At 43.2% G+C, this 23,649-nt stretch overlaps 1 protein-coding gene and 1 long non-coding RNA gene across 4 annotated transcripts in view; one reads left to right on the top strand and one right to left on the bottom strand.

The window, feature by feature from the left end:
• vwf (von Willebrand factor) overlaps nucleotides 1–23,649 on the bottom strand; it is a 190,155-nt gene that overhangs the window by 54,436 nt on the left and 112,070 nt on the right. For both annotated transcript variants that reach the window (XM_036973629.2, XM_090217524.1), the window contains exons 29-38: nucleotides 18,509–19,721; nucleotides 15,146–15,292; nucleotides 14,670–14,813; nucleotides 5,015–5,158; nucleotides 3,451–3,615; nucleotides 2,893–2,939; nucleotides 2,435–2,518; nucleotides 1,892–1,985; nucleotides 1,499–1,737; nucleotides 146–335 (exon numbers count right to left, since the gene is read on the bottom strand). In XM_036973629.2, the coding sequence (XP_036829524.2) occupies nucleotides 146–335; nucleotides 1,499–1,737; nucleotides 1,892–1,985; nucleotides 2,435–2,518; nucleotides 2,893–2,939; nucleotides 3,451–3,615; nucleotides 5,015–5,158; nucleotides 14,670–14,813; nucleotides 15,146–15,292; nucleotides 18,509–19,721 (2,467 nt within the window). The remainder of the gene's footprint in view (nucleotides 1–145; nucleotides 336–1,498; nucleotides 1,738–1,891; nucleotides 1,986–2,434; nucleotides 2,519–2,892; nucleotides 2,940–3,450; nucleotides 3,616–5,014; nucleotides 5,159–14,669; nucleotides 14,814–15,145; nucleotides 15,293–18,508; nucleotides 19,722–23,649) is intronic.
• LOC149985333 (uncharacterized) overlaps nucleotides 13,565–23,649 on the top strand; it is a 30,018-nt gene continuing 19,933 nt past the window's right edge. For both annotated transcript variants that reach the window (XR_016491146.1, XR_016491147.1), the window contains exons 1-2: nucleotides 13,565–13,684; nucleotides 14,053–14,114. This is a non-coding gene — a long non-coding RNA (uncharacterized LOC149985333). The remainder of the gene's footprint in view (nucleotides 13,685–14,052; nucleotides 14,115–23,649) is intronic.

Here is a 23,649-nt window from a genome sequence, read left to right as displayed (position 1 = left end):
ACACACACACACACACACACACACACACACACACACACACACACACACACACACACACACACACACACACACACACACACAAATGACTTCATTAATGTGTGTGTGTGTGTGCGTGTTTACTATGTGTTTATCTGTGAGTGTGTACCACAGACTCCAGAGGTGTGGTTGATAGTGGAGGAGGTGAGTGTGATGGTGAACTCGTTTTTCTGAGGGGTAAATGCCAGGATGTAGCCATGTTCCACGGATCTCAGCTGAAACATCACTCCTCCATAACGCATCACCTCCACCAGACTGGAGCGGAATGGGAGGGAGACAGGGGCTCCATCTACTGTCACCTAGACACACACACACACACACACACACACACACACAGTACACACGCACATAGTACACACACTCATAGTATACACACTTATAGTGCACACACTCAGAGTAAACACAGTCAGAGTACACACACTCAGAGTACACACACTCAGAGTACACACACTCAGAGTACACACACAATAATATTACACACACACATAGTACACACACTCATAGTATACACACTTATAGTGCACACACTCAGAGTACACACACTCATAGTATACACACAGTAATATTACACACACACGCAAAGTACACACACTCATAGTACACACACAGTAATAGTACACACACACTCATTATACACACACTCAGAGTACACACTCTCATAGTACACACACACATAGTACACACACTCAAAGTACACATTCTCATAGCACACACACTCATTATACACATACTAATAGTAAACACTCTCATAGTACACACTCTCATAGCAAACACTCTCATAGTACACATACTCATAGTACACACACACTCATAGTACACACACTCAGTACACATACTCATAGTACACACACTCAGTACACATACTCATAGTACACACACTCTTAGTACACACACTCAGTACACATACTCATAGTACACACACTCTTAGTACACATACTCATAGTACACACACTCAGTACACATACTCATAGTTCACACACTCTGAACACATACTCATAGTACACACACTCAGTACACATACTCATAGTACACATACTCAGAACACATACTCATAGTACACACACTCAGAACACATACTCATAGTACACACACTCTTAGTACACACACTCAGTACACACACTCTTAGTACACATACTCATAGTACACACACTCAGAACACATACTCATAGTGCACACACTCAGAACACATACTCATAGTACACACACTCTTAGTACACACACTCAGTACACACACTCTTAGTACACATACTCATAGTACACACACTCAGTACACATACTCATAGTGCACACACTCAGAACACATACTCATAGTACACACACTCTTAGTACACACACTCAGTGCACATTCTCATAGTACACATACTCAGAGTACACACACTCATAGTACACACAGTCAGTACACATACTCAGAGTATACCCCCAGTCATAGTTCACACAGTCAGTTCACCCCCCTAGGTCCTACCGTCATGTCGTCTTTCAGCAGTACAGTACTTTGCCCATGCGTAAATTCCATGACCTTCATGCAGACTTCGTTCTGATTGGATGACCCTGGGCAGGTTCCGCTGTGCAGCGTGACCTCTGAACCTCCCGTGTCCCCGGCAACCGTCAGCAGGGTGTAGGAACATAGCCCCTCCCCTTCCAGCCTTAGAGCCACGCCATCAAACCTCACCACGTGGTTGGTGGAGCTACCCATACAGACACCTGGAGGGAGGGAGGGAGGAAGGGAGGGAGGGGTTGTGTTACAGATGCGTGTGGGTAAGTGCATCTAATATGGGTGTGCTTAATGTGTGTGTGAGTGTGCTATAATGTGTGTGAGTGTGTGTTTGTGTCTGTGTGAGTGTGCGTGTGTACTAACAAGGGCAGTCCCAGTGGCAGCCACAGTTATCCTGAACTCTGAGAGGACTCATGTGGTTACTGCAGGCTGGGGGCTCCAGTCGATCACAGTTCACCTGGATAATTGAATATAACATAATATACTCTTAATATACTATAATATACTGTACTATAATATAACATAAAATAGGGTACTTTAATATACTATAATGTAATATACTATAATATACAGTATTTTAATATACCATAACGTAATATAATAAAATACAATAGACTTTAATATACTATAATGTAATATACTAAAATATAATAGAAAATAATATACTTTAATAAACTATACTGTAATATACTATAATATACAGTACTTTAATACTATAATATAATATACTTTATTATACTATAATGTAATATAATGAAATACAATAGACTTTCATATACTATAATGTAACATAACATGCTTGAATATACTAAAATATATTATAATATGGTATAATGTAATATGCCATAATATAATGTAATATACTATAATATATTAGGCTGGCGGCTCCAGACGATCACAGTTCACCTTGTGGCTCTGAACAGTCACGGCTCCGCTTGGGTGGCACAGCACCGAATGACATCTGTCAGGAAGCAGCCACGACTCACCAGGCTACACACAAAGTTAGTGCTGAATATTCAGACTGGTCAAGGAAAACAATAGTTAAAGTAATTGTCCAATGAAATTCGCACTTTTAAAAGTTCGTATTCTCTTATTCAAATAATATATTTGAGGTACGCTACGCACACACACCATTCCAACATGTGTATGCGACCAATACAATTTGATTTGAACACAGAAATGCTGCTTTTCACCATGCTTAATTAAATTTTTTTGGAAGAAAAACTATTTTACTCATATTGAAAGTAATTATAGATCATACTTCATACAAATATGGAAACACTGGGCAGTTAATTTAATTCAGTAGTTCAGTAGTTAAATGATGGTTGTCACATCAACACATCAGCAAGTCAACACACACTCACCTTCCTCTCGTTCCCATCATCATCGACACACACTCCAGGAGGACCAGCTGAGGAAGAATACACATCACAATCTTCATAATCATCACTCTCATCATCACTAAAATCATCATCATTACCATCATCCTCATCACCAAAATCATCATCATTACCATCATCATCATCACCAAAATCATCATCATTACCATCACCATCACCACCATCATCATCATCACAATCAACACCATCATCATCACCATCATCACCACCATCATCACCACCATCATCAACATTATCATCATCACCACCATCATCAACATTATCATCATCACCACCATCACCAACACCATCATCACCATCATCATCACCAGCATCACCATTATCACCACCATCATCATCAATTCAATTACCACTATCATCATCATCATCATCATCACCATCATCATCATCTTCATCAATATCATCAGCATCACCATCATCACCAGCATCATCATCACCACCGTCATCGTCATCCTCTTCATCTTCATCAATATCATCATCATTATCATAATCTCTCCAGGTAGCTCTGGTCCAGTACTATACCTCTACAGAGTTTGTCTGTGTAGCTCTTGTCCAGTGTTAACAGCATCATCAGCTCCTCCATGCTGTTAAGGTGGAGTGTGTTGTCCTGGTCGCCATGGGAACCAAGCAGGCTCAGTTCAGCTCTGTCGTAACCGGGCCCGATGCCGATGGGGAAAACTGACACGCCTGTTGGCAGAGTTATGATGTCCATCACTAAACTGTGGTGGTTGTTATGATGTCATTGCTAACCTGAAGTCCTCGTTATGATGTCACAACTAACCTGCAGTTCTCGCTATGATGTCACTATTAACCTGCTATCATCGTTATGATGTCACCATTAACCTGCGGTCCTCCTTATGATGCCACCACTAACCTGTGGTCCTCCTTATGATGTCACCACTGACCTGCTGCCATCCTTATGTCGTCACCCACTCTGCCCCCACTAGACGGAGAGATGGATGTTTGGACAGCAAATCGCAAATCACATCCTTATGATGTCAGTACTAATATGCTGCCCTCCTTATGACGTCACTACTAACATGCTGCCCTCCTTATGATGTCACTACTAACATGCTTCCCTCCTTATGATGTCACCACTAACCTGTGGTCCTCCTTATGATGTCACCACTAAACTCATGCCCTCCTTATGATGTTACCACTAACCTGTGTTCCACGTTACGATATCACCTCTAAACTGTGGTTTTTGTTATGATGTCAGCACTAACCTCCTGCCCTCCTTATGATGTCACCTCGACCCTGCTGCCATCCTTATGATGCTACCACTAACCTCCTGCCCTCCTTATGATGTCACCACTAACCTGTCCTCGTTATGATGTCACCACTAACCTCCTGCCCTCCTTATGATTTCACCACTAACCTGTCCTTGTTATGATGTCACCACTAAACTCCTGCCCTCCTTAGGATGTCACCACTAACCTCCTGCCCTCCTCATGTCACCACTAACCTATGGTCCTCCTTATGATGTCACCACAGACCTGCTGCCATCCTTATGTCGTCACCCACTCTGCCCCCACTAGACGGAGAGATGGATGTTTGGACAGCAAATCGCAAATCACATCCTTATGATGTCAGTACTAATATGCTGCCCTCCTTATGACGTCACTACTAACATGCTGCCTCCTTATGATGTCACTACTAACATGCTTCCCTCCTTATGATGTCACCACTAACCTGTGGTCCTCCTTATGATGTCACCACTAAAATCATGCCCTCCTTATGATGTTACCACTAACCTGTGTTCCACGTTATGATATCACCTCTAAACTGTGGTTTTTGTTATGATGTCAGCACTAACCTCCTGCCCTCCTTATGATGTCACCTCGACCCTGCTGCCATCCTTATGATGCTACCACTAACCTGTGGTCCTCGTTATGATGTCACCACTAACTTCCTGCCCTCCTTATGATGTCACCACTAACCTGTCCTTGTTATGATGTCACCACTAACCTCCTGCCCTCCTTATGATTTCACCACTAACCTGTCCTTGTTATGATGTCACCACTAAACTCCTGCCCTCCTCATGTCACCTCTAACCTGTGGTCCTCCTTCTGATGTCATCACTAACCTGCGGTCAGCGCCTCGTTAGTTGCCTCCTGTAGTTGGTCAGTCGACCTGTCAATCACTAGCATAACCACCACCTTGGCCACACCCACTCTGCCCCCACTAGACGGAGAGATGGATGTTTGGACAGCAAATCGCAACGCAGCACCTGATCACAGAGAAAGAGAGACCATCAGATGATACGGTGTGTGTGTTACCCAGCGCAATGTGTGTGTGTTACCCAGCGCGATGTGTGTGTGTTACCCAGCGCGATGTGTGTGGGTTACCCAGCACGATGTGTGTGCGTTACCCAGCGCAATGTGTGTGTGTTACCCAGCGCGATGTGTGTGTGTTACCCAGCGCGATGTGTGTGTGTTACCTGGCATGGTCTATTTACTGTGTTGGCAGATTGTTTTAATCTTTAGCAGTCATTTATGCTGTCTCTGGGACAGGACTATCAGTTTCAGAAAGAGAAAACAATGTCAAATTGTCATGGACCTGCCAGCAGAACTTGTGAATTCAACAATGTTATGCATTGACTTTTCTCCCAACCGCAATATAATGGACTGCCCGTCTTCCAGAAAGACAACCATCTCTGCACTCCACCAATCTGGCCTTTATGGTAAAGTGGTCAGATGAAAGCCACTCCTCAGTAAAAGGCACATGACAGTCGCTTGGACTCTCAGACCATGAGAAACAAGATTCTCTGGTTTGGTGAAACCAAGATTGAAGTATTTCAGTGGTAGCTCCACAGGGTTTCCCCCTCCAAGGGTTTTTCAGTTAGATAGTCCACATGTTCAGTGGTAGCTCCACAGGGTTTCCCCCTCTAAGGAATTTTCAGTTAGATAGTCCACATGTTCAGTGGTAGCTCCACAGGGTTTCCCCCTCCAAGGGATTTTCAGTTAGATAGTCCACATGTTCAGTGGTAGCTCCACAGGGTTTCCCCCTCCAACGGATTTTCAGTTAGATAGTCCACATGTTCAGTGGTAGCTCCACAGAGTTTCCCCCTCTAAGGGATTTTCAGTTAGATAGTCCACATGTTCAGTGGTAGCTCCACAGGGTTTCCCCCTCCAAGGGATTTTCAGTTAGATAGTCCACATGTTCAGTGGTAGCTCCACAGGGTTTCCCCCTCCAAGGGATTTTCAGTTAGATAGTCCACATGTTCAGTGGTAGCTCCACAGGGTTTCCCCCTCCAAGGGATTTTCAGTTGGATCTGTTTAGCTGTATTTGCAGGCTGGCATTATTTTATTTTTTATTTTATTTCACCTTTATTTAACCAGATAGGCTAGTTGAGAACAAGTTCTCATTTACAACTGCAACCTGGCCAAGATAAAGCAAATCAGTGCGACTGAAACAACAACACAGAGTGACACATAAAAAAACGTACAGACAATAACACAATAGAAAAATCTAAGTACAGTGTGTGCAAATATAGAAGAGTAGGGAGGTAAGGCAAGAAATAGGCCATGATGGTGAAATAATTACAATTTAGCATTAACACTGGAGTGATAGATGTGCAGATGATGATGTGCAAGTAGAGATACTGTGGTGCAAAAGAGCAAGAGGATAAGTAACAATATGGGGATGAGGTAGTTGGGTGTGCTATTTACAGATTGGCTGTGTACAGTGTCACGGCCCCTCCTCTGCATTGCAGGGGCGGTTCCTCTTGTAGGCAGAGGAGGGTCGTTAGTGATTGGAGCCACCTGGGCTCAGGGTATTAAACTGCTTCACTAAACAATCTTGCCTCTCTCTCTCTGCTCCTCCAGGTATTATCCTGTTTTGTTTGTTCCTTTGTAGTTTTACGTATTTTTCACTCAGTCATATTCACACACACACAGATTCACGCATCCCTGCACTTTACATACACCCTACATTATGATACTTTCACACCTCATTCCTTTTTCTTCGTTTAAAGTTAATAGTTTTGGTTTACAATAAATAACCTTTTTTATTGGCCTATACCTGTTCGTGTCCCCTCATTTTTGCCACAGGCTATGAGCCGGCCTGTGACAACAGGTACAGTGATCGGTAAGCTGCTCTGATAGCTGATGCTTAAAGTTGGAAAGGGAGACAAAAGACTCCAGCCTCACTGATTTTTGCAACTCGTTCCAGTAATTTGCAGCAGAGAACTGGAAGGAAAGGCGGCCAAAGGAAGTGTTGGCTTTGGGGATGACCTGTTAAATAAACCTGCTGTAGCGTGTGCTACGGTGTTGCTATGGTGACCAGTGAGCTGAGATAAGGTGGGGCTTTACCTAGCAAAGACGTATAGATGACCTGGAGCCAGTGGGTTTGGCAACGAATATGTAGTGAGGGCCAGCCAACGAGAGCATACATGTTGCAGTGGTGGTCGCAGTGGTACCAAGAAGACAGTGAATGATCCTGAGTGGCTGATTTACAATTTTGACTTAAATCTTCTTGAAAATCTATGGCAAGACTTTAAAATGGTTGTCTACCAATGATCAACAACCAAGTTGACAGCAGGTGAAGAATTTAGAAAAGAACAATGAACAAATACTGTACAATCCAGGCGTGCAAAGCTCTTAGAGACTTACCCAGAAAGACTTATAGCTGTAATTGCTGCCAAATGTGATTCTTTTATTTTTTATATTTTTTATTTCACCTTTATTTAACCACGTAGGCTAGTTGAGAACAAGTTCTCATTTACAACTGCGGCCTGGCCAAGATAAAGCAAAGCAGTGTGACACAAACATCAACACAGAGTTACATATGGAATAAACAAACATACAGTCAATAAATCAGTAGAGAAAGTATATGTACAGTGTATGCAAATGGGGTAGAATAAGGGGGGTGAGACAATAAATAGGCCATAGTGGTGAAATTATTACAGTATGGCAAATTAAACACTGGGGTGATAGATGTGCAGAAGATGAGTGTGCAAGTAGCGGTACTGGGGTGCAAAGGAGCAAAATAAATAAAATAAATAACAATATGGGGATGAGGTAGTTGGATGGGCTATTTACAGACTGGCTATGTACAGGTGCAGTGATCTGTGAGCTGCTCTGAAAACTGGTGCTTAAAGCTAGCGAGGGAGATATAAGTCTCCAGCTTCAGTGATTTTTGCAGTTCGTTCCAGTCATTGGCAGCAGAGGACTGGAAGGAAAGGCGACCAAAGGAAGAATTGGCTTTGAGGGTGACAAGTGAAATATACCTGCTGGAGCACGTGCTGCGGGTGGGTGCTGCTATGGTGACCAGTGAGCTGAGCTAAGGTGGGGCTTTACATAGCAATGACTTATAGATGACGTGGAGCCAGTGGGTTTGGCGACGGATATGAAGCGAGGGCCAGCCAATGAGAGCATACAGGTGGCAGTGGTGGATAGTGTATGGGGCTTGGTGACAAAACGGATGGCACTGTGATAGACTGCATCCAATTTGCTGAGGAGAGTGTTGGAGGCTATTTTATAAATGACATCGCCAAAGTCAAGGATCGGTAGGATTTTCAGTTTTACGAGGGTATGTTTGGCAGCATGAGTGAAGGATGCTTTGTTGCGAAATATGAAGCCGATTCTAGATTTAATTTTTGATTGGAGATGCTTAATGTGAGTCTGGAAGGAGAGTTTAAAGTCTAACCAGACACCTAGGTATTTGTAGTTGTCCACATATTCTAAGAACCGTCCAGAGTTGTGATGCTGGACGGGTGGGTAGGTTGAAGAGCATGCATTTACTTTTGCTTGCACATAAGAGCAGTTGTAGGCCATGGAAGGAGAGTTGTATGGCATTGAAGACAGAAGTATAAAGAATGGCGTCGTCTGTGTAGAGGTGGATCAGAGAATCACCAGCAGCAAGAGCGAAATCATTGATGTTTACAGAGAAAAGAGTTGGCCCGAGAATTGAACCCTGTGGCACCCCCATAGAGACTGCCAGACGTCCGGACAACAGTCCCTCTTATTTGACACACTGAACTCTGTCAAAGAAGTAGTTGGTGAACCAGGCGAGAATTTTAAGAAGGGAGGGTCCAGATTGTCTAGCCCAGCTGATTTGTATGGGTCCAGATTTTGCAGCTCTTTCAGAAAATCAGCTATCTGGATTTGGGTGAAGGAGAAATGGGGGAGGCTTAGGCAAGTTGCAGTGAGGGGTGCAGGGCGTTTGACCGGGGTAGGGGTAGCCAGGTAGAAAGCATGGCCAGCCGTAGAAAAATTCTCAATTATCGTGGATTTATCGGTGGTGACAGTGTTTCCTTTCCTCAGTGCAGTGGGCAGCTGGGAGGAGGTGCTCTTATTCTCTGTGTACTTTACAGTGTCCCAGAACTTTTTGGAGTTTGTGGTACAGGATGCAAATTTCTATTTGAAAAATGTAGCCTTAGCTTTCCTAACTGACTGTGTATATTGGTTCCTAACTTCCCTGAAAATGTGCATATTGCAGGGGCTATTCGATGTTAATGTAGTATGATTCTAACATGTATTGACTCAGGGGTGTGAATAAATATGTAATTTATATATTTCTGTATTTTATTTTCAATACATTTGCAAAGATGTATTTAAAAAAATATATAACTTTGTCATTATGGGGTACTGTGTACTGACATTTTGGATATATATTGACGGAATTAATCGAACCAAAGGATCAATTGTGTTGTTTATCCATTTTGAATTCAGGCTGTACATTTTTTATTAGAATATATAGTTGAGGTTTATGGTTTAGTGAGTGTTTTGTTCCAAATACAATGCTTTTAGTTTTATAAATATTTAGTGCTAAGTTATTCCTTGCCACCCAGTCTGAAACCAACTGCAGCTCATTGTTGAGTGTTGCAATCATTTCAGTCGCTGTAGTAGCCAACGTGTATAGTGATGAGTCATCCGCATACATAGACACTCTGGCCTTACTCGGTCAGTGGCATGTTGTTCGTAAAAATAGAAAAAGCAAGGGGCCTAAATAGCTACCCTGGGGAATTCCTGATTCTAACTGGATTATACTTGAGATGTTTCCATTAAAGAACACCCTCTGTGTTCTGTTAGACAAGTAACTCTTCATCCACATTATAGCAAGGGGTGTAAAACCATAACATAAACGTTTTTCCAGCAGCAGATTATGATCGATAATGTCAAAAGCTGCACTGAAGTCTAACAGGACAGCCCACACAATCATTTTGCCATCAACATCTCTCAGCCAATCATCAGTCATTTTTGTAAGTGCAGTGCTTGTTGAGTGTCCTTCCCTATAAGCATGCTGAAATGCTGATGTCAATTTGTTTACTGTGACATAGCATTGTAATGTATCTGGTCAAACATCATTTTTTCCAGAAGTTTACTAAGGGTTGGTAACAGGCTGATTGGTCAGCTATTTGAGCCAGTAAAGGGGGCTTTACTATTCTTGGGTAGCGGAATGCCTTTAGCTTCCCTCTAGGCCTGAGGACACGTACTTTCTAGTAGGCTTAAATTGAAGATGTGGCAAATAGGAGTGGCAATATCGTCTGCTTTTATCCTCAAATAATTTTCAGACTTGGCTTGTCATTGTTGATAGAAAACAATACTTTTTTAACCTCTTCCACACTGACTACGGAATTCAAAAGCACAATTCTTGTCTTATATCATTTGGTCCGATATACTTGGATGTGTAGTGTCAGCGTTTGTTACTGGCATGTCATCCCTAAGTTTGCTTATCTTGCCAATGAAAAAGTAATTAAATTAGTTTGCAATACCAGTGGGTTTTGCGATGAATCCGATTCAATGAATGAAGGAGGGGAGTTGGTTTTGTTCCCAAAATTTTATTTAAGGTGCCCCAAAGCTTTTTACTATCATTCTTTATATAATTCATCCTTGTTTCATAGTGTAGTTATTTTTTTATTTTATATTTGTTTAGTCACATGATTTCTTAATTTGCAGTAGGTTTGCCAATCAGTTGGGCTGCCTGACTTAATTGCCATACCTTTTGCCTCATCCCTCTCAACCATACAATTTTCAATTCCTCATCAATCCAAGGCAATTTAACAGTTTTTGCAGTCATTTTCTTAATGGGTGCGTGCTTATTAATAACTGGAATAAGTAGTTTCATAAATGCGTCAAGCAAAGGTTCTGGTTCCTCCTCATTACACACCACAGAGCAGCAAATATTATTTACATCATCAACATATTAATCCCTACAAAACTTATTGTATGACTCCTTATACACTATATTAGGCCCAGCCTTTGGAACTTTGGTTTAAAGGCTTTTAATGGCTTTTATATTGTGATCACTACATACTATGAACTTGGATACTGCTTTAAAGCAAATATCTGCAGCATTAGTAAAGATGTGATCAATACATGTTGATGATTTAATTCCTGTGCTGTTTGTAACTACCTGGTAGGTTGACCGACAACCTGATCCAGGTTACAGGTTCTGGTTACAGTTTGAAGCTTTTCCTTATTGGGCAGCTTGATGATGTCCAGTCAATATTTAAATCACAGAGAAAATATACTTCTCTGTTGATATCACATACATTATCAAGCATTTCACACATGTTATCCAGATATTGGCTGTTAGCACTTGGTGGGCTATAGCAGCTTCCCACAAGAATGGTCTTTAGGTGAGGAATATGACCATGTAGCCATATTACCGCAACACCGCCTCCATTTGGCATTTCTATTTTTTGAGATAGTCAGAATATGAATGTCATCTGTTACAAGCAAGTTATTGACTTCAAAAACCTTGTTTCTTAGGCTACATATGTTAACATGGGCTATTTTCTTCACTTTTCTGGGTTGCTTGATTGTTTTTAATGCTTTACTGGGAGGCTTATCAGAGGTAGACTTATTCATGTTATTTACATTGGAGCTGATAGTGCAGGGTGAGCTGCATAAAGTGGTCTTCCTACTATTGCACACCGCCTCAGTGCTAACACTGTAACTCTGGTTTATAGGCGCATGATTACTGATTACAATAGCTGTTGGATAAACAGATGTATTCGGTGCAATTAAGGGTACATAAATTAAATTAGTTACATTGGGTTTGCCAATGCCCCTAAGATCATGTACAAACATACAAGTATTTCACACCATTTTAAAGATACACGTCTTGTTAATCCCACCGCAGTGTCCGATTTCAAATAGGCTTTACGGCGAAAGCACCACAAATGATTAGGTCAACGCCAAGTCACAGAAATACACAGTCATTTTTCCAGCCAAAGAGAGGAGTCACAAAAATCTTAAATAGAGATAACATTAATCACTAACCTTTGATAATCTTCATCAGATGACACTCATAGGACTTCATGTTACACAATACATGTATGTTTTGTTCGGTTAAGTTCATATTTATATCAAACAATCTCATAAACGATCAAAGATACAAGTGTTATACATGGAATTTTAGATCGACTTCTCCTTAATGCAACCGCTGTCAGTTCCGGGCTCAATATCTCCATGGAGACCCCAGTTGCCAAAGGACGCCTTCTTAGACTTCCACGGCGAGTGACGTAACTCCATGGCTGGTTGGTTGGGTCAAGAACAGGTCTGTTCTCCAGGGAAGAGGGGGGACCCCTTCAGGGATGGAACCCTGCCTAGCACCGGGAAGTCGGCTATGGAAAGCCACCACAACGGTGAAGCTTCCACCAGACCAGAGCGGCGTCCGGCTACTGGAGTGGAAGTAAAATAAAAAGAAGGTGGGCGTGGGTTCCCCAGTAGCTTTTGTAGTTTTGTTACTTGCTTGCTAAAAGTAGCTACTTCGCTCCTGTATTCCTCCGCAAGCAACCAGTTGCTTCATTGAAAATCAGCGTGGCCCACATTGTCCTGGAACAAAGCAAAGTAAACACAGCTCCTGCAACGCTGGAAACATTCAATAGTGGCCTCTATCTGAGACCGCCGAGCCAGCTAAGCTAGCTGGGCTTTCGCGTCTCTCCCCCTATACAGAATCTGGCAGGATCCCGGGACAGATAGCAGTGCTCACAGCATTTAGCCCAACAGAGCCTCAGGATCCAAAATAAAATAAAAAGTACATAAAACACTGTCAGCTGTTAACCTGTTAGAGCTCTAGGGGCGCTATTTCATTTTTGGATAAAAAACGTTCCCGTTTTAAGCGCGATATTTTGTCACGAAAAGATGCTCGCTCGACTATGCATATTCTTGACAGTTCTGGAAAGAAAACACTCTGAAGTTTCAGAATCTGCAAAGATTTTGTCTGTAAGTGCCCCAGAACTCATTCTACAGGCGAAACCAAGATGATGCATCACCCAGGAATTAGCAGAATTTCTGAAGCTCTGTTTTCCATTCTCTCCTTATATGGCTGTGATTGCGCAACGAATGAGCCTACACTTTCTGTCGTTCGCCCAAGGTCTTAGCAGCATTGTGACGTATTTGTAGGCATATCATTGGAAGATTGACCATAAGAGACTACATTTTCCAAGTGTCCGCCTGGTGTCCTGCGTCGAATTCGGTGCGCAATTGCCAGCTGCTTCTACTTTACCATTTGATTCAGGGGAGAAAGCATGTGTCCAAGAACGATGTATCAATGAAGAGATATGTGAAAAACACCTTGATGATTGATTCTAAACAACGTTTGCCATGTTTTCAGTCGATATTATGGAGTTAATTTGGAAAAAAGTTGGCGTTTTGAGGACTGAATTTTCGGATTTTTTTTGGTAGCCAAATGTGATGTATAAAACGGAGCTATTTCTAATACACAAGGAATCTTTTTGGAAAAACTGAGCATCTGCTATCTAACTGAGAGTATCCTCATTGAAAACATCAGAAGTTCTTCAAAGGTAAATGATTTTATTTGAAGGCTTTTATGTTTTTGTTAATGTTGCGTGCTGGATGCTAACGCTAATGCTAACGCTAAATGCTAACGCGAAATGCTAACGCTAGCTAGCTACTTTTACACAAATGATTGTTTTCCTATGGTTGAGAAGCATATTTTGAAAATCTGAGATGACAGTGTTGTTTACAAAAGGCTAAGCTTGAGAGATGGCATATTTATTTCATTTCATTTGCGATTTTCATAAATAGTTAACGTTGTGTTATGCTAATGAGCTTGCTGATAGATTTACACAATCCTGGATACAGGGTTTTTTTCATAGCTAAACGTGACGCAGAAAACGGAGCGATTTGTCCTAAACAAATAATCTTTCAGGAAAAACTGAACATTTGCTATCTGAGAGTCTCCTCATTGAAAACATCTGAAGTTCTTCAAAGGTAAATGATTTTATTTGAATGCTTTTCTGTTTTTTTGTGTAAATGTTGCCAGCTGAATGCTAATGCTAAATGCTACGTTAGCCATCAATACTGTTACACAAATGCTTGTTTTGCAATGGTTGAGAAGCATATTTTGAAAATCTGAGATGACAGTGTTGTTAACAAAAGGCTAAGCTTGAGAGCTAGCATATTTATTTCATTTCATTTGCGATTTTCATGAATAGTTAACGTTGCGTTATGGTAATGAGCTTGAGTCTGTATTCACGATCCCGGATCCGGGATGGGGAGATCAGAAAGGTTAAACCGAGGTCATTAGTTCAGGTTTCAGCGTTCGACAGTGCTCAACACCAACAAACATACGTTGCGCTCTGATGACGTAGGGATTGTGTGTGTGTGCGTATTACCCAGTGGCGTGTGTGTGTGTGTGTGTGTGTGTGTGTGTTACTCAATGGTATGCGTATTACCCAGTGGTGTGTGTATTACCCAGTGGTGTGTGTGTGTGTGTGTGTGTGTGTTGGTGTGTGTGTATTACCCAGTGGTGTGTGTGTGTATTACCCAGTGCGGTGTGTGTGTGTGTTGGACTGGTCAGCTGGTCCACCAGGGTCAGCAGGTGTGTCCTGTCCTGCTCCTCTCTCCAGGCCACGCCCACACTACTGGTCTCTCCGTATGTAACCACACCCACCTGAGTCTCGTTCCGACCTGAAAACACATCCCCCGGGGAATTATATTTCCAGTCTCTTACAGACCATCGTTCTCTGCCTTCTGCAATGTTTTGTTTTACTTTATGTTACTTTTTGATGTTAATGTTGGGTAGTTCAGTAAGAGCTATGTTGGGATTGGATGGTTCAGTAAGAGCTGTGTTGGGATTGGGTGGTTCAGTGAGATTTGTGTTGTGATTGGGTGTTTCAGTGAGATCTTGCGGAGGACTACAGGAGCGAAGTAGCTACTTTTAGAACCACCCAATCAGAACACAGATCTTACTAGTGAGGTGGTTCAGTGAAAACTGTGTTCTGATTGGCCAGCAGGCGTACCGATATCAGCGCTGTTGATGAAGGCTTTGACAAATGTCTTCATGTCCTCAAATTCTGTCCCGCCCTCTGGCTGCCCGTCAGTCTCTGGCCCCGCCCTATTCCTGCCTCTCAGCAGGAACAAGACATCCATCGGCTTCCTGCATGGCACTGGGTCAGAGGTCACAGGATATCAACCAATCACAGAGTAGTAGGGGAATTCACCAGACCTCATCTAAATTCACAAATGTGGGTGTGGTGTGTGGGTGTATCAAATCTAATTTTATTTGTCACATGCGCCTAATACAACTTACCGTGAAATTCTTATGTACAATCCCTTAACCAACAAAGCAGTTTTAAGAAAGATAAGTGTTAAGAAAAATATGTACTAAATAAACTAAAGAGTCAATGTGTCAATGTGCAGGGGTACAGGTTAGTCAAATCAAATGTATTTATATACTGTAGCCCTTCGTACATCAGCTGATATCTTAAAGTGCTGTACAGAAACCCAGCCTAAATCCCCAAACAGCAAGCAATGCAGGTGTAGAAGCACGGTGGCTAGGAAAAACTCCCTAGAAAGTGAGGTAATTTAGGTAATATGTACTGTACATGTAGGTAGGATTAAAGTGACTAAGTATAGATAATAAACAGCGAGTAACAGCAGTGTAAAAAAAGGGGGCAATTTTTAGGGCCTTCTTTTGACACCTCCTGGTATAGAGGTCCTGGATGGCAGGAAGCTTGGCCTCAGTGATGTAGTAGACCGTATGCACTACCCTCTGTAACATCTTGCAGTTGCCATTCCAGGTGGGGATTCAACCAGTTAGGGTGCCTCAATGGTGCAGCTGTTTAACTTTTTGAGAATCTGAGGACCCAAGCCAAATCTTTTCAGTCTCCTGAGGGGGAACACACATTGTCGTGCCCTCTTCACGACTGTCTTGGTGTGTTTGAACCATGATAGTTTGCTGGTGATGTGGACACCAAGGAACTTAAAGCTCTCAATCTGCTCCACTACAGCCCCATCGATGAGAATGGGGGCGTGCTCGGCCCTCCTTTTCCTGTAGTCCACGATCATCTGCTTTGTCTTGATCAAGTTGAGGGAGATGTTGTTGTCCTGGAACCACACTGCCAGGTCTCTGATCTCCTCCCTATAGGCTGTCTCATCGTTGTCGGTGATCAGGCCTACCACCGTTGTGTTGTCTGCAAACTTAATGATGGTGTTGGAGTTGTGCTTGGACACACAGTCATGGGTGAACAAGGATACAGGAAGGGACTAAGCACGCACCCCTGAGGAGCAATAATTTTGAGGATCAGCGTTGCGGATGGGTTGTTGTCTACCCTCACCACCTGGGTGTGGCCCATCAGGAAATCCTGAATCCAGTTGCAGAGGGAGGTGTTTAGTCCCAGGGTCCTTAGCATAGTGATCAGCTTTGAGGGCATTATGTTGTTGAACTCTGATCTGTAGCATTCTCAAGTAGGCGTTCCTTTTGTGCAGGTGTTGAGTGCAATAGAGATTGCGTAATCTGTGGATCTGTTGGTGCGGTATGCAAATTGAGTGGCTCTAGGGTTTCTGGGATGATGGTGTTGATGTGAACCATGACCAACCTTTCAAAGCACTTCATGGCTACAGACGTGAGTGCTACGGGTTGGTAGTCATTTAGGAAGGTTACCTTGGTGTTCTTGGGCACAGGAACCATGGTGAAACATGTAGATATTACAATCTTGGCCAGGTTGAATATTTCAGTGAAGACACTTACCAGTTGGTCAGCGCATGCTCAGAGAATACGCCCTGGGAATCCGCCTAGTCCTGTGGCCTTGTGAATGTTGACCTGTTTAAAGGGCTTACTCACATCGGCTAAGGCGAGCTTGATCACACCGTCGTCCAGAACAGCTGGTGCTCTCATGTGTGCTTCAGTTTTCGAAGCATACATAGAAGTAGTTTAACTCGTCTGGTAGGCTCGTGTCACTGGGCAGCTCATGGCTGGGATTCCCTTTATAGTCCGTAATAGTTTGCAAGTCCTGCCAGATCTGATGAGCATCGGTGTAGTAGGATTCAATATTAGTCCTGTATTTACGCTTTTCCTGTTTGATAGTTTGTCTGAGAGCATAGTAGGATTTCTTGTAAGCGTCCGAGTTAGAGAGCAGGTAGCTGACAAGTGGTGGCTATTCAACAGCCTTATGGTCTGGGGGTGTAGAAACTATTTGCCAATCTTCCAGTTTTTGCCATGACGCTCCTATACTGCCCACGTCTGACTGATGGAAGTGGGGAGAACAGGTCATGGCTCAGATGACTGACGTCCCTGATGACCTTATTGTCTTTCCTGCGACACCTGGTGTTGTAGGTGTCCTGGAGGGCAAGCAGTGAACACCCAATGGTGCATTTGGCTGAGTGTACCACCCTCTGTAGAGACTTGAGGTCAGTGGAATTGGAGTTACTATACCAGGCTGTGATGTTCTCGATGGTGCTTCTGTAGAACATTGTGAGGGCCCACGGGGAAAGGCCTAATTTCTTCAGCCTCAGGTTGAAAAGTCACTGTCGTGCCTTCTTCCCCACAGTGTCCATGTAGTGTGGTTTGACTATTTCAGCTCTTTTGAGATGTGTACACCTTGGAGACGTGTAGTTTAGCATAAATAGACAGCTACGAAAAATATAGATTAAAATAATAAGAGTTGTTTACATGGAAAAGCCAATGGGGTGTATTTTATCCATGTTCGGCCACGAATCCGAGAAACCTAGAATCTTAGAGTTGTTCAGGTTGATAGGATAGTCTGGAATGAAGCTGTACGTCAATAGAACAGAGGACAATAGTGGTCTAGATGCTTTCCAATGTAGTCTAATCATGTTGCCACCTCGCTTTCCTCTCTTTGGGCGCCACTTCTTATTTAGAGGGATCAGGGCCTGTCTAGGGGTAGAGCTGCCGACTCGTTGAAGTAGAATTCATCATCCAAATCAAGGTTAGTGATTGCTTTTCTGATATCCAGAAACTATTTTCGGTCATAAGAAATAATAGTGGAAATATTATTTAAAATTAAAGTTAAGCTCAGTGTAAGAAAACACACAAAATAGCAGAATTGGTCAGGAGCCTAAAAGACCGCAGCTAACTCTACCTACATTTACATATTACGTCAATCACCTCGACTAACCGGTGCCCGCACACATTGACTCTGTACAGGTACCCCCTGTATATATCCTCGCTATTGTTATTTACTGCTGCTCTTTAATTATTTGTAATTTTTTTTATTTTTTATGTTTAACTGCATTGTTGGTTAGGAGCTTGTAAGTAAGCATTTACAATGTTATGTTATTTAATCCACTTCAGCACCATCTCAACAAAGTCGGTGTATATGTGTGTGTTTCTGTGTGTGTGTGTACGTGTGTGTGTGTTTTACCTGAGGGAGGCAGGGTGGCTCTGGGGGCCAGTGTGGGGGTAAGTCGTGGGGGAGGCAGGGTGGGGGAGCGAGGAGAGAGGGAGTTTCTGGTGATATTAACCACAGTGGTAACCAGAGAGGTAAGGCTGGTATAGTCCTCCACCATGAAGGGGCGCTGTGGGGAGCTGAGAGGCATCAGGTCCACCTCTCTAACCTTCGGGCCTACCCCGATGGGATACACCCGGGTGTGTGTGTGGGAGGAGGGGGGACGCGTGATCACGTCGGTGGGGGGGTTCTCTGTCACCAGGAAGACTAGCTGGGGGGAGGTAGGGGTGGAGGAGGGCCTATCAGTAGTCACTTCCTGGTAGGTCTGGCCAATTGCTGCACCCGTGTTGGTCTTGTCCCCACCCCTCCAGCGAATCTCCCGCAGTCTCCTTAGCAACTTGGTTCTCTGCCACCGTATTTCCCAGCGCGTTATCTCCACGGTGACAGTTTCCGAGTATTGTATGACTGTAACACGCACGGACTCCTCCCCTTCCTGTGCCAGCTGTGATATCACTTCCTCCAGAAAGAGGAGAGAGGCGTTAAATCCCGCCTCCCCAACCGAGTCAGAACCTTCCAGGATAAATGTCACGTATTTAGAGGAAGAGAGGAAGGAATTGGAGGAGAGAGAGGAAGGAGAGGGAGAAATAGTTGTGGGGGCCATGCCAGTAGGCTGTATGGGGTTGGGGAGGTGTTGGGACAGGGTGGAGGTCAGGGTGGGGATGGTCTCTAGCAGGGGAGGCTGTGTGGTGGTGGTGGTACCAAGGCTAAGTTTAGCCATGCCAGGCTTTGCGGGCGGGGACTTGGGGGTCTCCGGCTCCAGCCCCAGGGTACAGAGGTAGTCAGTGACCTCCATAAAGTTGTCCGGAAGCTCAGACACGCTGTTTAGCTGGTAAGCCCTGTTATCAGGCTTGGCCTTCGTAATGTCATTAACCTGTGTCCAGCTAGCCTCCGGACCCAGCGCTAGCGTCAGGGTGGTAATGTCTTTCTTCCGAAGCAGCTTGACGGTGGCGCGGAGAGGCCGGGGATTGGCGCTGGCGGTGAGGATGATAGCGACGCGGCCGGCATGTTCTCGCTTGTTCTTGTCATAGATGTTGATTGCCAGATACTTCACCGCCTCGTCTAGAAAAGCAGCATCACCACCACTGTAGTGCAGCTCACGCACTGTCTTCTTAAACAACCACTTCTGAACCTAGAGGTTAGAGGTCAGAATTTAGGAGTGGAGTCAATGTAAGAATGCAGAATATGGCTAATATCGGATAGCAAACTCTCTCAGACCAAGAAGTTATCCACTCTGACAAGACCCTTCCATTAACCGACATTGAAAGGACCCTGTCATGAACCGGACCCAAATTAAGACATTACAACAAGAGACACCACAACACCACATAAAGAGAGACACCACAACACCACATAAAGAGAGACACCACCAACACTATATAAAGTGAGACACCATAACACTACATAAAGAGAGACCTAAGAAAACAACACAACACAAAATTGTAGCAACAAACATGCCAGCAACACAACATGACAACAACATTGTAGCAACACAACATGGCAGCAGCACAACATGGTAGCAGCACAAACGTGGTAGAAACATTACTGGGCACAGACAACAGCACAAAGGCAAGAAGGTAGAGACAACAATACTACATGCAAAGCAGCCACAATGGTCAGTATGATTGTCAGTATCAGTGGGAATGTAGAGATGGAGATAAAACTGTCCAGTTTGAGTGTTTGTTGCAGCTCGTTCCAGTAGCTCCAACAAACTGAAAACGACGAGCGACCCAGGGATATGTGTGCTTTGGGGACCTTTAACAGAATGTGACTGGAATAAAGGGTGTTGTATGTGGAGGATGAGGGCAGCAGTAGATATCTCAGATAGGGGGAGTGAGGCCTAAGAAGTTTTTATAAATAAGCATCACGGATGTGTGTCCTTTGGGGACCTTTAACAGAATGTGACACCCCTCCCACTCTGTCTGCTGGGATCTCCTGTTTGGTAGTTTGCTTGTTGGACACTAAGAAAACTTTGTTGTAGAGCATCCAACACAAAATCTGGAGAGGGGCTAGCTGAGTATGACTATCATCTGCATATAAATGGATGAGAGAACTATGTCGTTTATGTAAATTGAGAATAGCGTGGGGCCTAGGATCGAGCCTTGGGGTACTCCCTTTGTGACAGGCAGTGGCTGAGACCGCAGATGTTCTCACCTTATACACTGAACTCTTTGAGAGAGGTAGATAGCAAACCAGGCCAAAGACCCATCAGAGACACTAATACTCATTAGCCAACCCACTAGAATGGAATGGTCTACCGTATGAAAAGCTTTGGCCAAGTCGATAAAAATAGCAGCACAACAGAATCAAAGGCAATGATGACATAATGTATTAGCTTTAAGGTTGCAGTGACACATCCATAACCCGAGGGGAAACCAGACATCAAGAAAGCCAGTTGGTTGATTATTGCCAAGTTTTATCAACACTTTTGACAAACAGGGCAAAACAGAAATTGGCCTATAACAGTTAGGATAAGCTTGACCTCCCCCTTTAAATAAAGGATGCTGTCACAACTTCCACCGAAGTTGTTCCCTCTTCTTGTTCAGGCGGCGTTCGGCGGTCGACATCACCGGCTTTCAAGCCGCCACCGATCCATGTTTCCTTTTTTCTTTTACTTTGTCTGTTTACACACCTGGTTCCCATCTCATAATTATGTTCCTTATTCAACTCTCTGGTTTCCCTTTCTGTTTTGTGCGTGATTGTCTTTCGTGTATTCCGGTGTGTTGTATTTTGAGTCCTGTTTTGTCCTGGTTTGGAATGGGATTTTATTATGTTTTGGATAGAGTAAACCAGTGATTGTTACTCTTATCTGTGTCCTGCGCCTGACTCCTTCGCTATCTTTTAGATAGACTCTGACAGATGCAAAGTGGATGCCTTCCACGCCATGGGCCCCTCCCAATAGAGGAGAGAAAAGCTTAGCGATGAGGCTGAAACCTTAAAGAAGAAAGGACCTAATTAATGAGCTCCTTTAGCACCTCAGACTCAGTGACCGTTTGCATTGAGAAACTTTGTAGTGGGGCAGGTGAAGAAGATGGAGGAGCATCGGGGCCAGTAAAATTAGAAGGGCTGGGACGGGCAAGGAGGCATGTTTGAGTAAAATAGGAATCCTGACTTAAGGATGTGGTAATTAAAGAGCTCACGCATGCGCTCCTTGCCGATCACAACCATATCATCAACATTAACCTTTTTGGGATAGGGGGCAGCATTTTCACTTTTGGATGAATAGTGTGCCCAGAGTGAACTGCCTCCTACTCTGTCCCAGATGCTAATATATGCATATTATTATTAGTATTGGATAGAAAACACTCTGAAGTTTCTAAAACTGTTTGAATGATGTATGTGAGTATAACAGAACTCATATGGCAGGTGAACACCTGAAAAAATCCAACCAGGAAGTGGGACATCTCAGGTTTGTAGTTTTTGGGCTACCGAATACACATTGAGATATGGATGAGGTTGCACTTCCTAGGGCTTCCACTAGATGTCAACCGTCTTTTGAAATTGAATGAGGATTCTATTATAAAGGAGGGGCTCATGAGAACTCTTTGAGTCAGTGGTCTAGCAGAGAGCCTTTGTCTCATGACGCGCGCTCCCGACAGAGTTACCTCTCGTTCCAGTGCTTCTCTGAAGACAAAGGAATTCTCCGGTTGGAACATTATTGATGTTTTGTGTTAAAAACATCCTAACGAATGATTCCATACATCATTTGACATGTTTCTAAAGGACTGTAACGGAACTTTTAGAGTTTTTGTCTGGATGAAATGCTTGCGCCTCATGAAGATGGATTACTGTGCTGAACACACTAACAACAAGTGGCTATTTGGACATATATGATGGGACTTTATGGAACAAATCAGTCATTTATTGTCAAACTGGGATTCCTGGGAGTGCCTTCTGATGAAGATCATCAAAGGTAAGTGAATATTTATTGTGTTGTTTCTAACTTTGTTGACTCCAAAATGGTGGATATTCCTCTGGCTGTTTTGGGATCTGAGCGCCGTTCTCAGATTATGCTTTTTCCATAAAGTTTTTTTGAAATCTGACACAGTGCTTGCATTAACTTCTCATGGTATAGGGGACGGTTGCGTCCCACTTGGGCAAAAGCCAGAGAAAATGCAGTGCGGCAAATTCAAAAAATTATATAAAAATCAAATTGTCATTAAATCACACATGTAAGATACTCAGTTAGAGCTACACACATTGTGAATCCAGCCAACATGTCAGATTCTAAAAAGGCTTTTTGGTGAAAGCATAAGAAGCTATTATCTGAGGATAGCACAACAGTAAACAAAGAGATATTTCAACCCTGCAGGCGCTACACAAAACACAGAAATAACATAAAAAACATGCCTTACCTTTGACGAGCTTCTTTTGTTGGCACTCCAATATGTCCCATAAACATCACAATTGGTCCTTTTGTTCGATTAATTCCGACCATATATATCCGAAATGTCATTTTTTTTGGCGCGTTTGATCCAGAACAAAACAGCTTCCAAGATGCGCAACGTCAATACAAAATATTTCAAAAGTTGCCTATAAACTTTGCCAAAATATTTCAAACTACTTTTGTAATACAACTTTAGGTATTTTTAAACGTTAATAATCGATCAAATTGAAGACGGGTCTACAGTGCCTTGCGAAAGTATTCGGCCCCCTTGAACTTTGCGACCTTTTGCCACATTTCAGGCTTCAAACATAAAGATATAAAACTGTATTTTTTTGTGAAGAATCAACAACAAGTGGGACACAATCATGAAGTGGAACGACATTTATTGGATATTTCAAACTTTTTTAACAAATCAAAAACTGATAAAGTGGGCGTTCAAAATTATTCAGCCCCCTTAAGTTAATACTTTGTAGCGCCACCTTTTGCTGCGATTACAGCTGTAAGTCGCTTGGGGTATGTCTCTATCAGTTTTGCACATCGAGAGACTGAAATTTTTTCCCATTCCTCCTTGCAAAACAGCTCGAGCTCAGTGAGGTTGGATGGAGAGCATTTGTGAACAGCAGTTTTCAGTTCTTTCCACAGATTCTCGATTGGATTCAGGTCTGGACTTTGA

This window comes from Oncorhynchus mykiss, chromosome 2 (assembly GCF_057628025.1).
Source record: "Oncorhynchus mykiss isolate SJ-2025 chromosome 2, ASM5762802v1, whole genome shotgun sequence".
Classification (NCBI taxonomy): Eukaryota; Metazoa; Chordata; class Actinopteri; order Salmoniformes; family Salmonidae; genus Oncorhynchus; species Oncorhynchus mykiss.
This window is presented reverse-complemented; position numbering and strand designations above follow the sequence as displayed.